We start from the raw sequence: 16,323 nt of genomic DNA on the forward strand, positions 1-16,323 counted from the left end.
TGGTGATTTGAGAGGCGGACGTGTATCAATGAGACCATGAGAGTGCTTTTCAGGTGAGTTTGGTTTGAAAGAGTCGCGACGTGCATGGGCAATGAGCAGCGTTAAGGATCCAAAGTGCTACTCCGATCCCAAACCAAACCTATAGATGTAGCAAGACATCTTTCTTTCCTTCTTTCTTTCTTTTTGCGGGGGAGGCATTGCTTTAGTTGAGATTGTCCTTTCTTTCTTTCTTTCTTTCTTTCTTTCTTTCTTTCTTCTTTCACGGCATGCTAAAGTTACTAAGCAACATCTCAAGCTTACACCATTTGCAAGGCACAGTTTTTATGGAATGATTGAACCACGAGTGCACTCGTTGACAAGTACTCCCTCTGTCCGGAAATGCTTGTCATCATAATCCACCTTGTGTGACTTGCTACCGGTCCTGTATTCAGGCGTAATTATGAATCATCATTTCCTTGATATGCTCTACTCCTCCGTCCGGAAATACTTGTCATCAAAATGAATACTCTACCTCCCTACCTAGGCCTGTTGTCTAACCTGGAGACAATTGAGCTTCTTATTTATTTCTGTGAATTTCTCTTTTAAACGCTTCATCTGAATTCAAGAGCAAAATGTTAGGTTAGAGACTGATAATTAAGGTAGATATATGGTAATAACTGACTAATTAAATTAAAATGGTTTCAGAGACTATCTACCTGCTTCAATTCGATTTCCAGCTCTCGCTTCTTCTGCCCAAGTGAGCGGCGCAGCTGGGTGACGCTGAAGATGCTGTCAAGATCGTCTTCAAAAGCTGATTCAAGGTCTTCTCGTAGAAGAGCCGCTAATTTGTCAACAATTGGCATCAGGAGGAAGCAATTGAACTGCGTTTGCATAATGAATGAGCCAAAGCATTAACAACATAAGCAGAAATATCTACATGGCTAGAAAGTGCAAGGTTTACTGCATCCAGACCTTTAGTTCTGTAGTGACAAGAAAATGCTCTTTGATCCCATGAAAAATCTGGTGAACCAGTGCATACACAAGTCGCTCAGATGAGGGCGCCAGCCTTCGGTTCCACAGCATACTGTCCAAGAGATCCACCAGTCTCGTTTCTGACACACCACCGGATGGATTTGAGTCTGAAGTATGACTAGATTTCAGCTCTCCCTTTGGTCTATCCTGCTTACTATCATTCAAACCAGTGGATTGCTCATGCAGCCCAGCTGAGTGGGCAGTATATGTGTTAGCACATAATTGCTCTGGTGCAACAAACGAATCCAGAAAATGTCGCAACCCGGCACGGTTCTGTATCCAATGTAGCATATATCATTAGGCAGACTGATAAAAAATATTAAGTTTTAATTACCAAGTAAATAAATATACCTTGTTGTGAAGGGACCAAGTAACATAACGAGTGGTGCTCTCCAAATCTTCCATACATCTGCATTACATATTTGAACACATGAAAAAACTAGGTCAACAGATAAAAACAACACATGAGAATGCATCTGTGGAACCACAAAGCATGAGAATGCATCACTGGTTGCAATATATGGTATGGAATACACTGAATATAACGCCCAGACATCAAAAGGAGGCAGTTGATGTGGTGTGGGTATGGTTTGCTACATAAAAAGGAGGACATCCAACAAGATCAGTGAATAAATTTCTGAAAAGGAAGCATGGAGAAAATAACCAGTTGGCAAAGGATTCAGGCATTCTAGTGGCTGCCAAGTGCCAGCATTACTACTACCGCATGCTTGATAACAATAGGAAGCATCGTTGAAGAAAATGTACATTAATGTCATAAGTTGGTGTAACTACTAAGACAACAACTTTAACGTCTCCTTGATAGAGTCACAGATGTTTAGTTTAACAACATGACGTTAATATGATGCCTGTAGACAAGGGGAAATGTTAGAACGTATATTTAATTTGAACAAGCCTCAAGGAGTTGGTTGCAACTGAGTTTGCAATATAATGTGATTAGAGCGCACACAACCAATAAACTGAAAGATAATAATTTAAAGGTATTAGAATTGAGAACACCATCACCTTTCACGGCAAGATTGCTCGGTAGATTCAGCAAACCTGTTGAAAGCAGCTTGGACACGCTTCACAAGTACATCATGGCTGCTAAAGTGCTCACCGTCCTTCTGTTGGAGTTCTACCAGAGCATTAGTAATGGAAAAAACAAAAATACATGAATTAAATAAACCGTGGATAGAGATTAGTACCTCCAGCAGAAAAACAGATATCGGACTCAATCTTTTCAGTATGTACAACAGCCTAAAACTCAACTGCACGAGACAAAAGAGAAGATTTATTTTAATTGAAGGAACATATTAATCAGAGGAAAGCCCAACCTTATCCAATCACAGGGAACAACTACTTACTATAATTATGTTCACTTTCATTTGATTTCAAATGATTTATACGGAAATATTTTTCACATGTTAGCCTCAGTCCAGAACAGAACGAAGCACCGGACATGGAAAACATGGTCGATGATTTCGTTGAAACCATAATCACACAAATAATATGCAAGAGCTGCAGTGTGACTGTACATGTCCGGAATGGCCAGCCATGAATAAAGGTGAAGAGGGGCATCTATGCATAGTTTATTGATATGCCCACAGTTTAGGCGAGCTCACCAACCTGATGAAGGAAAGGCTCAAATGTGTCGCGTGCTTTTGCCACAGCAATTACACAAGCAGTCCTAGCAAAACAATATCAAAAGTGAACAAATATATTATATAAGTACAACAGAAGGATTTCTAACGTGTGGAAAGAGAATACCTGGAGTAATTCGTCCCATCATGAATATCTTCAACACCACAGGCGTTGACTATTTCCTCCCTAGTAATCAGGGGGCACTTGATACTTCCAACAACCAGACGAAATTCAGCCATTGCCCGATGGTATTGTGCACCACCGTAAAGACGCATTCCAGCATTCTGAGATCCAAAACATAGTATGCATTTGCATTACAAAAATACATATCAAAGACTCCAGTAGTTATAAGAGCACAGTCATGGTATATAGGTATATACATTACATGAAGGGCTGAGCTTGAGCTTTCAAGACAAAATGTGGTTCCCTTTTCTCCACGAGAATATTTGGAGGGATTAAAGGGTTGGAAAGAAGTTATGAAGTCAAGTGAGTCCACAGCAACTCCCCGGTAAACAAATAATCTGTTTAACCTCCTAAAATGGACTCAACAACTATAGCTAAAAGGGGAATATAGGCCACTGCGACTGAATGAGTCAGCTTGCTCCCCACTGAATGAATTCCGACACCACACATGAGTAGAACATCATCCCAGACTCGAGTAGCGGCGAATACCAGGAGGATGGTGGGAGGGGCTTGGAGGTTCAGAAGCGATGAAACTTGAGAGGGGGGAGGAAGGGTGCAGCATGGTTTATGGCTGCTGACTCAGTCAAGTTGGGGTTGGGAGATAGAGCGGGAGGAGAGGAAGAATGATGCGGAGCATCCCATGGACACCACCATGAACCCATCATCCAACCCTCAAGCTCCAAGTGGTCCAATGACAAGGGCTCGTGCACGCGCTATCGACACCGAGGTGACTGACTTCCTACATGAGCTTCCTATACTTGCATGTGAGACATGGTTACTACCTCACTCCGTAACCTTATACATACTTAGGTAGGTGTGATGGAAACAAGCCTGGAGAAGTGAGGAACGAAGGCCAAGCAATGGAGGAGAAAAACAAGGACTCGAGAAGGAAGCAAGAAGTCCCCAAAGAGCTCATCCTGCAGAAAACTGTAAAGTCAGACAGTCTGACTTGATATTCGACTTGCAGGACCTCTCTGGACCACGTCAGATGAACCAGGCAAAATGTTGGACTTTTAGTCCGACATGCCACATAGTCAGACTTGATGTCTGACTTTCCCGGGCTCTCTGGATCAGGTCAAATACTATGCCGGACATGGCGTCAGAAAATCCGACAAGTCAGACTATCCGACTTTGCCTGCAAGCACAAGATTCGGGCCCAGCCCATGTAACTCTCCCTTCTCCATCCCCTTCCGTCCCTAGACTATATATATATGCCGTACTCCCCTTCATTTCTAGGGTTAGCAAAGTTTAGACTAAATTCTCGAGAGAGCTTTGCTCATCTACCTCTTCTTTGGAGATCAAGACCTCCAATTTGGAGAAGAATCCTCTTGGATTATCAAGACCTCCATATCCTTCTGATTGGGGAAGAACTATTTCTCAAGACCTCCATATCCTTTGGATTGGGGAAGAACTATCTCTCAGGACCTCCATATCCTTTGGATTGGGTAAGAACTATCTCTCAACACCTCCAATTCCTCTTGGATTTGGGGACGAACTCCTACCCTAGTTATCTTTTACCTTGTTGATGTTTGGATCTTGAGATGTATCCTTGTTTGTACTTGTGATTTGAGTACTTGTGTATGAATCTTTGTCCATGTGAGTGATTTCCACTTGAGTGTTGTGCTTGATCGTCGTGTTCTTCGTGTTTCACCTCAAATCCACCTCCAATTCGTGAAGATCGGGGCAATCCAATGGCTTGCCCCGTATCATTTGGTATCATGAGCAAGGCCTCCACGAATTGGATCCCTCCCCCCTCATATTTCTAGCCTAATTTTGTTTTGTTCTTGCCAATTTCAAAAATCCCCACATAAATAGCCTCGCTCGATTTCGAGATATTAGTTGTTTCTAGTGAGATTTTGTTGGATCTGACCCATGGCAGGGTGGAGGCTCTCTTATCCAATTATTATCCTAAATAGGTTTGCTTTTTTTTACTCGTCTACTCTATTAATGCAGAAATAAGTAAAAAAGTATAATTAGATCTATCTCGAATTTTTGAGAACCCTTTGAGAAGGCGTTCAAGGGGTTCTCAAATAAAACATAAAAGTAAAAACCTTCTGGTGAGTCTGATCTACCTTTGATTTGCGTCCACTGGGCCAATTTTGCCCTAATTTTTCTTTTCCCTACCTCCAATTTCTCTCGAGTTGACCCACACCTGCCTGGGCAAAGTCAGACTACTGTGTATCCAACTTTGTCCAACAGCCCACATCTCCAGCATCTTCGCCAGCTCTGACCTAGGACTTCATCGACAAGATCGACAAGTACCACTACACCGCCTTCATCGACCAACAAGCTTGCCTTCAATGAGGATCCATCCATCCTTTTGACACCGGCACCGGAAGCAAGGCTGGTCCTTCTAATTGTGTGAAGGTAGAGGCGTCGACCAAGTATACCATTCCCTCACACAAACTTTACCTTCACTGCCATTACCCTTTGTGAGCCATCCATTCCTTTGCAAAAACCTTGATCCTACCGAGACTAGTTCATCAAGTATTGTCGGGCATCGATCACTTGTCTTCCTTAGTCACTGTCGATCTCATTGATCTTTCGGTACCTTGTGCGGTCTGTTTTGGATCCTCACATTATCTCGATAGCTATACTCTCATGATTTTGATCTTGGCTCAAAGAGAAAAGGCAAAAGGAAGAAAAAGAAACATCAAATAAATTGTACGCAAAAAGGTGCAAAGAGCAAAATACGATTGCCAAGGATACTTATAGGAAAACGTCAAGCTTTGATAGTAGTAGAGTGGTAGTCAAGTGATCGAATCCTTGCCCTCTACGTGCAATCGAGCAAGTCTCCCCTCGAGTTTGTGCAACATGAGCTTAGTCTTCGCTAGGCCAACATTGTATGCTCATTTACTTGGTTGCACAAGCCCCATCATCTTTGCGTGTGCACTTTTTTTTTTCATTTTGCCTTTCTATCCTTACAATTGAGATCGCTTGCATAGCATTTTGAGTTCATTGTGGTTCACTTCCAACTTTTACAAAATCTTGAACTTCAACTTGCTTGACTTCGTGCCACCAATCCCTGTCAAGCTCCCCTATAAACCTTTGTGTGTAGGTGTGAGATTGGTCAAGGCTAGATACCAAGTTATTCACTTTTGCATTGGCATGTGTGACATCATGTGATCCTTCACCAACATCAAAAGGAGGTGACTTTGGTATTGTTCATCTCCATTCCTACTCACACTTTGCCGAGTAAGATGGATAGGGAAGGTACTTCTTGTCTGGTTTTCGACAACTAAGAGGGCCCACACGACTTCCTCACCAAGTCTCACCACTTCAGACTCCAAAGGGTTACAAACGATGCAAATATCATCTTAAATGAGCGCATCGAGAACCTCTCCACTGACATGCGCCAATCCGATGTCCGCATGAGGGACTACCTCGTCGCCAAGATGGACGTGCAAATGGACCGCATTCAAGAAATGTTCAACAATCGCAAATTGTCCTCATCTTCAAGATGGCACTCAAGTGCAAGTACCTCCGGGATGCCATCCGGGCGCAAGTACCACCACTCTCGACGACATCACCACCATGAAGAACACGAGTATCAAGGGCCGCGACAAACTCATAGTGGCAATGGCCTTCAAAACCGCATTCTTGACCGTGAGCATCAAGAACGACAAACACAAGAGGAACGTGCAACAATGAGCGCCACCATCAAGATGAAGATGAGTGCAATGTTCGTCGCCAAGAAGAAGCTCGCCGTCAAGAGCAAGCAAATCAAGCACATGAATCCCTCTGTGTACAACTACATCTTTATGAAGAACATGCCAGGAAAGCACGAGTGGAAAGAACTTACAGGCATCATCTTGTTTGGGAGCTGGAAATTCTCGCTTCCAGTAAATGTCCCTCCATTGATCCTCTCGTTAACTGAAGTTTCTCCTAAAGGCCCAAGAGTTCCGAGAAATTGTTAGCACAACACAGTTAACAAGAAGCTCTCTTTCAAAATGAACCGGAGGAGATAAAACACTCACCAAACTTATCAGGAGGTGCCACCACCATGCCTTTCAGTAGCAAAGATAACTGAAACACGAGATAGTAAACAAATCTTCAGATTTATATCAAGCTGTTTTTTCCTGGGTACTATATTCAGTGAAAAGTTCAGCAATATATGTCTCATTCACATACAATGAAGAAAAGGTATTGCACCATTACATTAATTAAAATGTGCTGCAACCTAGAAGTATAGCCATATGTTTAAAATAACATTTAAAGATTATTTGTTGTCCTTGTAATACATGGAAAATGCTTCATTTAAATAATGTAAGACACTGTCGGAATCTAGCTAGAGTAGTAGCACCTTTGTCAAAAATGAATCATGGAACAGGCGAGCTTTCTCCTTTAGTTTTGCTTCGTCCAAATCACTGTCCAGATACAGAATGCCATTAGCAGGATAGCAGGCTTCTTCAATGAAAAGCTTGGCTACAAAGCACATGAGGACAGAACGAACAGACCGCCTTAGCTTTCCTTCCTTCATAAACTTATTACTTCAGATAACCTGTTCTGCTATATGGAAGTGAGACTAGAACATAGTTTTTGTTCCTCTTTTCTTTACTAACAGTATAAACATACTCCAAGACAGACAAATTTATCATTTTCAGGAAATATTGGAGGCATTACACTGAATTGCTGGTGCAGCAGTTATGCATACAAAGCAAAGCTGGCTTGCGATTATCAGAGAAGAAAAAAGTTCTTTTCAAAAGTGCAGAGGAAAATAGTTCATTCACCAACTCATCCAAATAGTTGTATAAGATAAGCTTCGAACTCCAACAGGGTAGCATTGTACTCTAGGAAATTGATCACAAGTGGTGTTAGGGGAAATAAATCTAGATTATAGGGCCACTTAAGTGCACTAAACTATATATATACTTGCTGAAAATCAAGTAAGTTATCACCTGATTTCTTGTGTGACTTTGCGCAACTTCCTCGATGCAGCGCGATGTTCCTTCTCAAGAAGTGGAATAATCGACGGAACACTCTCTATGTACCTTGTTCATATTAATTTGAATGAATCCACAGATACAAAGAATGATGAAAAACTATATGCTCTGGCCTCTGGCTCTGCAAATAATATACAAGAATACCTGTTCTGCAGCAATTCTTCCAAAAATAATCTTAAGTTACTCACTCCTATCCTGTTCTTCTCCTCCCTTGTAAGTGACCTTCCTAGCTTGTCTTCAAGAGATGTAACATCATCCAATTCTCTCAGTGAGATCGCCTGCAGAACATAGAAAAAATTAGATGCCTTTCAAGGATCCAGTAACACAAAAGGTTCTTGATAACTACAGAGTACGGATAGGAGAAAAGGCAAACCATAATTGGCTAACAAGTGCTGACAGAGAATAACCCTGGCAAGGAGGTGCTCCTTAACATGGACATTTAATGTTCTATAAAGCAGCTCTCTTTGCTGCTAGGTTGCAACATTTCATTTGTTCTTACTTGGCACTAATCAATGACCCGATAGTGGTGTAACTCACCACAGCCAGATCCTGAGGACAATGTATCTATGTTTTGCAGTAGAATCCTATTCATTTTTTGAACCTGTTCATTAGTAATACTCCCAAGACATCTTGATCACAGAAGTATACAGAAAAATGGAGGCATACTTTAAGAAGGCACTTTATGGGTTTTGGGAAGTTTAAACAACCATGTATTATAATATTTAAATGGAAGCTATTTAAATTATTGGAACCAATAAACAGACAGGTAACTCACAACTTTTACTTATAACTTAACTCCCTGTTAACATTTCAGAAACTAAAGTTCCCTCTGACATGATTCTACATATTTCTACTGTGTGACATCCTTTTTTTCTGAGGGAGAGAGAGAGAGCGAGCGAGAGAGAGAGAAAGAGAATGTGTGACATCCTATGCAAGGGAATAATGCATATGGATGAGTGAGACATTTCCAGCATGATCTTCGTCCAATTGACTGTGTAGAACAAGATTTTATTCACACGAAAAAGGGTGGGATCTGATGACCAGTTGGCCTTCACATACATATGAAGAAAATTCACAGGCAACTTAAAACTAGAATACAAACATACCAGCAAGGACAAGCTCACAGAAAATTCAAAGTTCACAGGAGGGAGAACAGCAAGCTCTAAAGAGATGGAATAGTGGCATTACCTTCTTAAACTCTTCATTTGATCTGAAGACAGCTTCATGGCAAGAACCAACTCTCCCAGAAGGCACTGATGTGAAAAAGGGAAAATCTCCCAATAAGGAACCATCTAGAACACAAGTTGGTGGGTGAAGAAACACTTCAACATCAGAGGCACGTGCGAATTGTGGAATTTTCGTGTCAAGTTTTGTGGAGACTAGAACAGTCCTTACAAGATCAGGATCAACCTGCAGTATCAAAACGGGAACACAATTTAGCTGAAAGGCAGCACCTCCTCACTTAATGAAGGATTATGTTAACAGAATTGTCTGGTTGAAAATTAGAATTTGGGATAGTCAGTGCATTTTTTATATTTAAACATAGTTGCCCAGTAAAAGAGTTGAAACTTGGTAAAAGCTCCAGGAGTTGTTTAGTAAAATCCGCCTTCATGAGACTGTAAGAGTAACGGTAAGTGCATGTGGTTACTTGAGAGCACTGAAATATTTTTATGTTCTGCTAAAGACTAGTAATAAGGTTAGATGGCCCCATAGAAAGTTCTGGTTTATTAAAGTGCCTCTGAAGACTGTAGTCTTGCATGGTTAGCTTTTAGAGATAGCGTCCTCACTAAGGATAACTTTTTAAAGAGGTTGGACAGTAGCCCTAAGTTTATGTTTTGTATTCACATGAAATAGTAGATCATATGACAAATTATTTTTTGAATGTGCAATAGCTAAGTATACTTGCAGTGTAGTTAGCTGCCACAGCTCTAGCCTATGGTAATTCAATAGATGCATTAGAGAGCATTGCATGTCATCATGTTTAAATTTTTCCTTTAATTGAAAAAATGAGGATAATTCAGAACCACATGATTTAAAGAGTTAAACCCTAAAAACTGCTCATTGTTACAAAATTCCCTTCCAAAAACCCTAAGATTTAGGCATGAGTCCATATGTGTCATGTGGACCCCACCCTAAATTTATAAGGTTTGAAAAGGGAATGTTTGGGGGAATTTTGAATTAAATCATATTCTAATTTAATTAGGTTTTAGAAATAGAAATATAAACCTACTTGCAATAGCACTGCTATGTTTGCTCTTTAGAACCTTTGAATAGTATATCTGTATATGTTTTAAGTGATAGTTTATGTTGCGTTGCTTGTTGTTTCCACACACACGGCAAGCATGATGCGTGTATGTTTCTAAAGTGCACGTTGTGTGTAGGATCTTGGAATCTTTGATATACACTTGCTAGCAATTAGTCAACACAGGGTGAAGTGAATCATTTAAAGTAAAGAGTTTGGGAGCTATATCACTCTACTCCAACTGCGCATTCATTTACCGGTTGTGGCTGGCTACAGGTTGATGCTCTGGCTCAGTTAGATTGAGTACTGGTGTTCAGAACAAGTTCCGATACAGGCTGATATTGTCTGAACACTAATATATCGTATTCAGGACCAGATCCGATAAAGGCTGGAACAGTTCTGGTACAGGTTGTTATTGCCTGAGTACAAATCTCGGTTTCCTGTGTGATGCACTGAGGCTTGACTTCTATACCTTAGATCTCGGGTCCTGACATTGGCTGTGCTTTTGATATTACTCTCATGCCTAAGTTCTTTTTCACTTTATGTACTTGGGTGTAGAACTTCCCACGTCATAGTAAACAACTAGTTACTTCAAGGGTAGCTTCTTAGGTATGATCAGTTTGGAAGACCAGGGACGCTGCTTGTTTTCAGAAGACTTCGCTCACAGGATCCAAGTACTGTAATTTTTCAAATGGCTCGCTCATTGTCTTCTTGGGTTGGTCTTCACAAGAAAGGACTGCGAAGCAGGGTGGCCTCTGAGGTGCTCGGCCAGAGACAGGATGGGGTCCAATGGTTCTCAGGCTTGAGGATGGTTAAGAAGGTTCTGTGTTTCTGTCAGGGTGTTAGGGAGTACCAGACTTTTAGTTTGGTAGGGTGTCCTAGCACATTGCCCGTGAGTTGCTACGAAGCCACAGAGAAGACGAGGATTTAGGCCACCGACTACGAATAGGGAGATCGTCGAAAGATAATGGTGTCCCAGGATCGCTGACTCGCAATTGAAAAGAGAGCAAGATGCATGTCGCGAGGTGTTGAAGATTCTAAAGCGGCCATGGAAGGACCATTGAAAGATTTCAAAATCAGACACTATTTCGAGTTTTGAAATGCAGGAGAATGGGCATTAGGTAGGAGACATCACGAGGATAGTGATCCGGTAAGAAGCCAGGTCTATCGTGCGTCAAACTACATAATAATGTTATCTCTTTCTAATGTTATGGTACAAAATTTAGAGGGTTGGGCAGAGAAACTAAGATCAAGAGCATAGTTTTGGGCTGGAGTCTCATTTGTGTATTTGTTTATTTATGTCTTTTACAGGATTGCTGGTCTTACATGTGTGTAAAAATGCATTTGTTTATTTGTGGCATGTGCCACATGTGAGTGAGAGTGCATTTATTTATTTATGTCTTCCTGGAGGTTGCTGGTCTCGTTGTTGAGCAATACATATATTTATTTGTAACTTTTGCAAGGGTTGGTCCCACAAATGAGTAATAGTGGAAGAAGAGGACGAGTGAACTCAACTGACCACCAACTCCAAACTTTATAAGTAGGAAAGACTTCCGTATGAGAGGTAGAGCTGGTATTCCAGTTATCAAGTTTGTAAAGCTTAAGTCTGTACCTGCTGTTTGATGTTTCCTGGTTGTAATACATAAAGTTATCAATGATGCTAAGCTCGTAGGGTAGTAGAGTCTGCTGGATAACAGGGCATAGTTCCTTGTTATCCCTCATAACTATCCAGACATTGTTGTCTTATCAGCTCAAGGAAATGAGGCTGGGAGCAATAAGCTCCTTCTTCAAAGAAAATGAGATACAGCTAGTGTGGATTCATCCAAGGATGTTGTACAGGACCTTTCCGTGGAAAAATTTCAAAATAACAAACCTGCATCACCACTCTCCTTGTAGTTGCATTGCTCCAATCACTACAATCTTCAAGGCACAGAATTATGGTTTCTTTATGATGGATTTTCGCATGAACAAGGGCCTCAACAGCACAAGCCTGACTCTGCAGGTTGCAAGATTACCAACGAAGGTCACTTCGTAAATATTAGAGTGTCGAAGAGTCCAGGCATAGCAGTAAGTACAGTTTCTGTGGAAACAAAGGAACATAAAAGGCTACAACGAAACAGTGTTAACTGATAGCGTACCTGCAAAACTCGGTTTTTACGGCCAGGAGCTGCAAGAATGAGACCTGGAGTGTCAATAATGGTGAGATTGGGGCAATGTTTATATTCTATCCTTATTATAATTTCCTTCGCTGAAAATTGGGAAGGATCATTCTCCAGCCTCTTGTTTTCAGCTTCAATATATGCCTGAAAGTAGTTATTCTAATTAAATAATATTGGCATGCAGTGGTAGAGGGTCAGTAAATCAAGTAATCCGACAACAGTTCAGTCTTGTCAATGTTTCAAGTTGACAGTACCAACAAAGTGATATACTTGTTTTCTACAAAATTAGTAATGCAATGCAAAAGGTACCACACCCTTTGCTTGAGAACCACAGCAATTGGGTCACGCCATCTATCAGGTTGTCGCATAGACAGTCCTTATTACACACCTCCCATTTATAGCAAGTCAACCTACTAGTTCACATAGATTCAGTGTTCCTAAATAAGGCTGTTATGCCCTTTTGAAAGGCCTTTTAGAAGGTAAATGTACCTAACCCGTTATGATTATTAACAGTTCGTGGTTTGACTTTTTTAACGCGGGGGGGCATTCCGAAACTTGCGCGGGGTGGATTTCCTTCCAAAGGACAGCATCTTCCCGGCACATTTGCAGGAGGCAGTCCAAGGTTGGCTGTTGCTCCTGGAACGCAACAGCATTTCGGTGCTTTCGTAGGTTCCAGAAGCAGAGCAGAAGGAAAGCAGCAGGCCGCGCGCTGGGGGGGGTCGCACATGTGCAGCAGCTTGACATTTGGAGATGGAGGAGAATGACCTCCGACGCGCTGCCGGTAGTTCAGTGCAAACTCGCAGTCGAACATGATGTGGTTTGCATCTTCCTGGACATGGCCGCAGATAGGGCAACACGGCCCATCAGCAGTGAGGATTTCCTTCTTGAGCAGCTCAGCACGGGTTACATATGCCTTAATATTTGGCCTAATTTTCCACTAAAATCAGCATAAAGAAATTATGTTTGTCCCCCTTCAGCCCATGCCCCCCCCCCCCCCCCAACCAATGATTTCATCTCAAGCTCCGCCACTGCAACCACCCAAAGAACTTCACCCGGAAGGGAGGGGGGGGGGGGGGGGGGAACACATCTTTAGATGGCATACATTAAAGGCATCTGTGGTAAAAGACCAAAGGGGAAATATCAATGATAGTTTGGATCATTATAACATACAAGATATACGAATACACCAATTAAAGGCCTAAATGGCAGCTCAGCACGAGTTAGGAAATAGCTGCTCCGCAGTTTTCAACTGCAACTCCACCAACTCCGGGAGTGGAGTTGTGGAGTGGAGCTTCTCCGAACAGGGCCTAAGAAGTACCATTTAATAATTCTCATCATTCTGAATTATCATGGATTAGAAGATCAACAATGACAGCATCAACTGTGAAGTATATGGCAAGTACAAGCATATGACACCGGTAAAATCCTTTTTCTTTATGTATACAGGAAAAACGAATGTTGTGCTTATTTTGTTAGGGAAAACATATGTACAAATGTCTCTGAATATTTAGGGAAAACATATGTAAAAATATGTACACGAGATTACTTCCTTATAAAAGCCAAAATGTGGGATGACCATTCAGCAACCTTTTACCAATACTTAGATATTTGATTTATTTATTTATTTTTGCGAGGAGGAATTATTTAGGTCATTGATAGAATCTTCCGAGCAATAGTTTACGACACCAGCAATAGCGCGAACATATACGGTGCGTTACAAAGACGCCGCCAGGATAGGTAGAAAAATGACACCGGCATATCAACAACCAGTCAACCACATGTGGGCATCTGAACTTACCTGGATGTCGGCGAGCAGCATTGAGCGGTCAGCAGCCCCGGCGTCGTCCTCTGCGTCCCCCTCGCCCGAGCCGGCGAGGAGTCGGCAGTTGGGGGAATGGCAGCGCGGGTTGAAGCGAAGATGGAGCGCGATGGGTCGACGGGTCTTGGTGCCGCCACCGACGTGGTTGAATTGGAACCCCATGAGCGCCTCGACCAGCGCGCTCTTCCCGTCCGTCTGGTGGCCGACCACCACCACCGCTGGTACCGGCACCGCTGCGCCACCCAGCTCGGCCGCCAGGCGCTGCAGCTCGTTGTACGCCTCATACAGAAGCCCCCGCGCGCTCTCCTCCTCATCCTCATCCGGCGAGAGCAGCTCCGGCCGCGGCGTTGCCATTTATCAGAATGGTTTTCGGTTTGTGCGTTATCCTTTCTACTCCCTCCATTCCCAAATATATATGAAGCAAAATGAATGAATCTACACTCTAAAATATGTTTACATACATTGGTATGTTGTGATCCATTTAAAATGTCTAAAAAGACTTATACTCCCTTCGTTCCTAAATATTTGTCTTTCTAGCGATTTCAACAAGTGACTATATACAAAGCAAAATGACTGAATCTACATTCTAAAATATGTCTACATACATCCGTATGTGATAGTCATTTAAAATATCTAGAAAGACAAATATTTAGGAACGAGGGAAGTATTTAGGAACGGAGTGAGTAGAGTAATATACTCCCTCCGTTCCTAAATATAAGTCTTTTTAGACATTTCACTATGAACCACATACGGATGTATGTAGATGCATTTTAGAGTGTAGATTCATCCATTTTGCTTCGTATGTAGCCCATAATAGAATTTTTATAAAGATTTATATTTAGGAACGGAGGAAGTATATATCAGAATTTAGAGCGCAGATCCAGTGTACACGCACTTCCCGTAAGTTCACGTGTGCCCGTAAAAAAATACGATACCACAAGCTCTCAGACAGAATGGATGTTGTAAATCCGTTCAGTAAATGTTTTGAAGAACGCGTTTAATTTTGCATAGCTTTGTAAATTATAGATTTATGAACCGAATGAAATCATACTATAAATTAAACATATGAATATAAATGGTCCAAAAAGCAACACAATACAACAATGTTTTCATTACAACAAATATTCAATTTTGAATAAGTATTACAACATCAAATTGTTCAAATCACGCACAAATATATATGTGAATAAAAATGAGAATCTATCCCACGTAGAGTTGCTAACGATGCTCCATAAGACATGCTAGAGTTGTTTTTGTGAATTATGGTTCTCGATCTTTCGGTAAATATCAAGAAATGCAGTGATCTCATATGCGTCACTGGCAGGCTTCACACAACTACCAATGTTGTCATAATAAAGCTCTAAGTCCAAATCTCTCTCATCCTTGATGATCATGTTGTGTAAAATTACACAAGCAGCCATGATGTTTCTAAGGGATTGTTTATCCCAAAAGCGAGCGGGGCCTCGAACAATGACAAATCGAGCTTGCAACACACCAAAATGCCCTCTCAATATCCTTTCGTCAAGCTTTTTGTGCTTCGACAAAAACTTTGTGTTTCTTGGTCTTGGGGTCACCAATGGTCTCCACACTATTGACCATGAAGGATAAATGTCGTCGGCAAGATAGTACCCTATGGTACACTCATGGCCATTGACGGTATAGTTGCAAGTCAAAACTTTGCCACTAGCTAGCTGAGCAAATAGGTGAGATCGCTGCAAGATATTGATATCATTGAGAGACCCCGGAGAACCAAAGAAACAATGCCAAATCCATAAATCATGTGAAGCCACAGCTTCAAGCACAATGGCGAGTCTACGTTTGTGGTTGATGTATTGCCCTGCCCAAGCCACCTGATAGTTCTTCCACCTTCAATGCATGCAACCAATACTACCTAGCATGCCCGGCCATCCCCTTTCTTCATTCGTTGCCATGATCTTCTTTGTGTATTTTTCGTTTGGAGCTCGAAGGTACTCTAGGCCAAAAGCGTAGATCATTGTCTTCGCAAAGGCATGGACGCATTTGATGGTAGTATCTTCTTTAACGTGAAGATATTCATTCGCGTAGTCGGCGGAAACACCATATGCAATCACTCGCATCGTCGTCGAGTTGATATGCACTAAAGCCAAGCAAAAAAGGCAGCATTCCTACGCCCGAGTGAAAAAACGGCAATCTGCTCGTAGGCTTCAATGATGCGCATGAAAAGAGATCAACGCTTTCGATATCACCTACGGAATAGGTGAGCTGGTGATGACCACAAGTATATGGGATCTATCGTAGTCATTTCGATAAGTAAGAGTGTTGAACCCAATGAGGAGCAGAAGGAAT

The 16,323-nt window shown here is 41.8% G+C and overlaps 1 protein-coding gene across 1 annotated transcript; it reads right to left on the reverse strand.

Annotated features, from left to right (window-relative positions):
* Positions 1-270: 270 nt before the first annotated feature.
* LOC123102852 (dynamin-like protein ARC5) lies at positions 271-14,393 on the reverse strand. The gene is made up of 18 exons (XM_044524285.1): positions 13,978-14,393; positions 12,159-12,323; positions 11,894-12,016; positions 8,967-9,188; positions 7,923-8,056; positions 7,734-7,826; positions 7,139-7,202; positions 6,813-6,861; positions 6,638-6,720; positions 2,779-2,936; positions 2,638-2,698; positions 2,217-2,279; positions 2,035-2,135; positions 1,363-1,420; positions 952-1,284; positions 696-860; positions 520-594; positions 271-421 (listed from the first exon to the last, which is right to left on the reverse strand). The coding sequence occupies exons 1-17, from the start codon at positions 14,350-14,352 to the stop codon at positions 520-522; spliced, it is 2,322 nt and encodes a 773-aa protein (XP_044380220.1). The 5' UTR covers positions 14,353-14,393; the 3' UTR covers positions 271-421.
* Between the last annotated feature and the right edge of the window lie 1,930 nt (positions 14,394-16,323).

The sequence above is a fragment of the Triticum aestivum genome, chromosome 5A (genome assembly GCF_018294505.1).
Source record: "Triticum aestivum cultivar Chinese Spring chromosome 5A, IWGSC CS RefSeq v2.1, whole genome shotgun sequence".
In the NCBI taxonomy this organism is placed as follows: Eukaryota; Viridiplantae; Streptophyta; class Magnoliopsida; order Poales; family Poaceae; genus Triticum; species Triticum aestivum.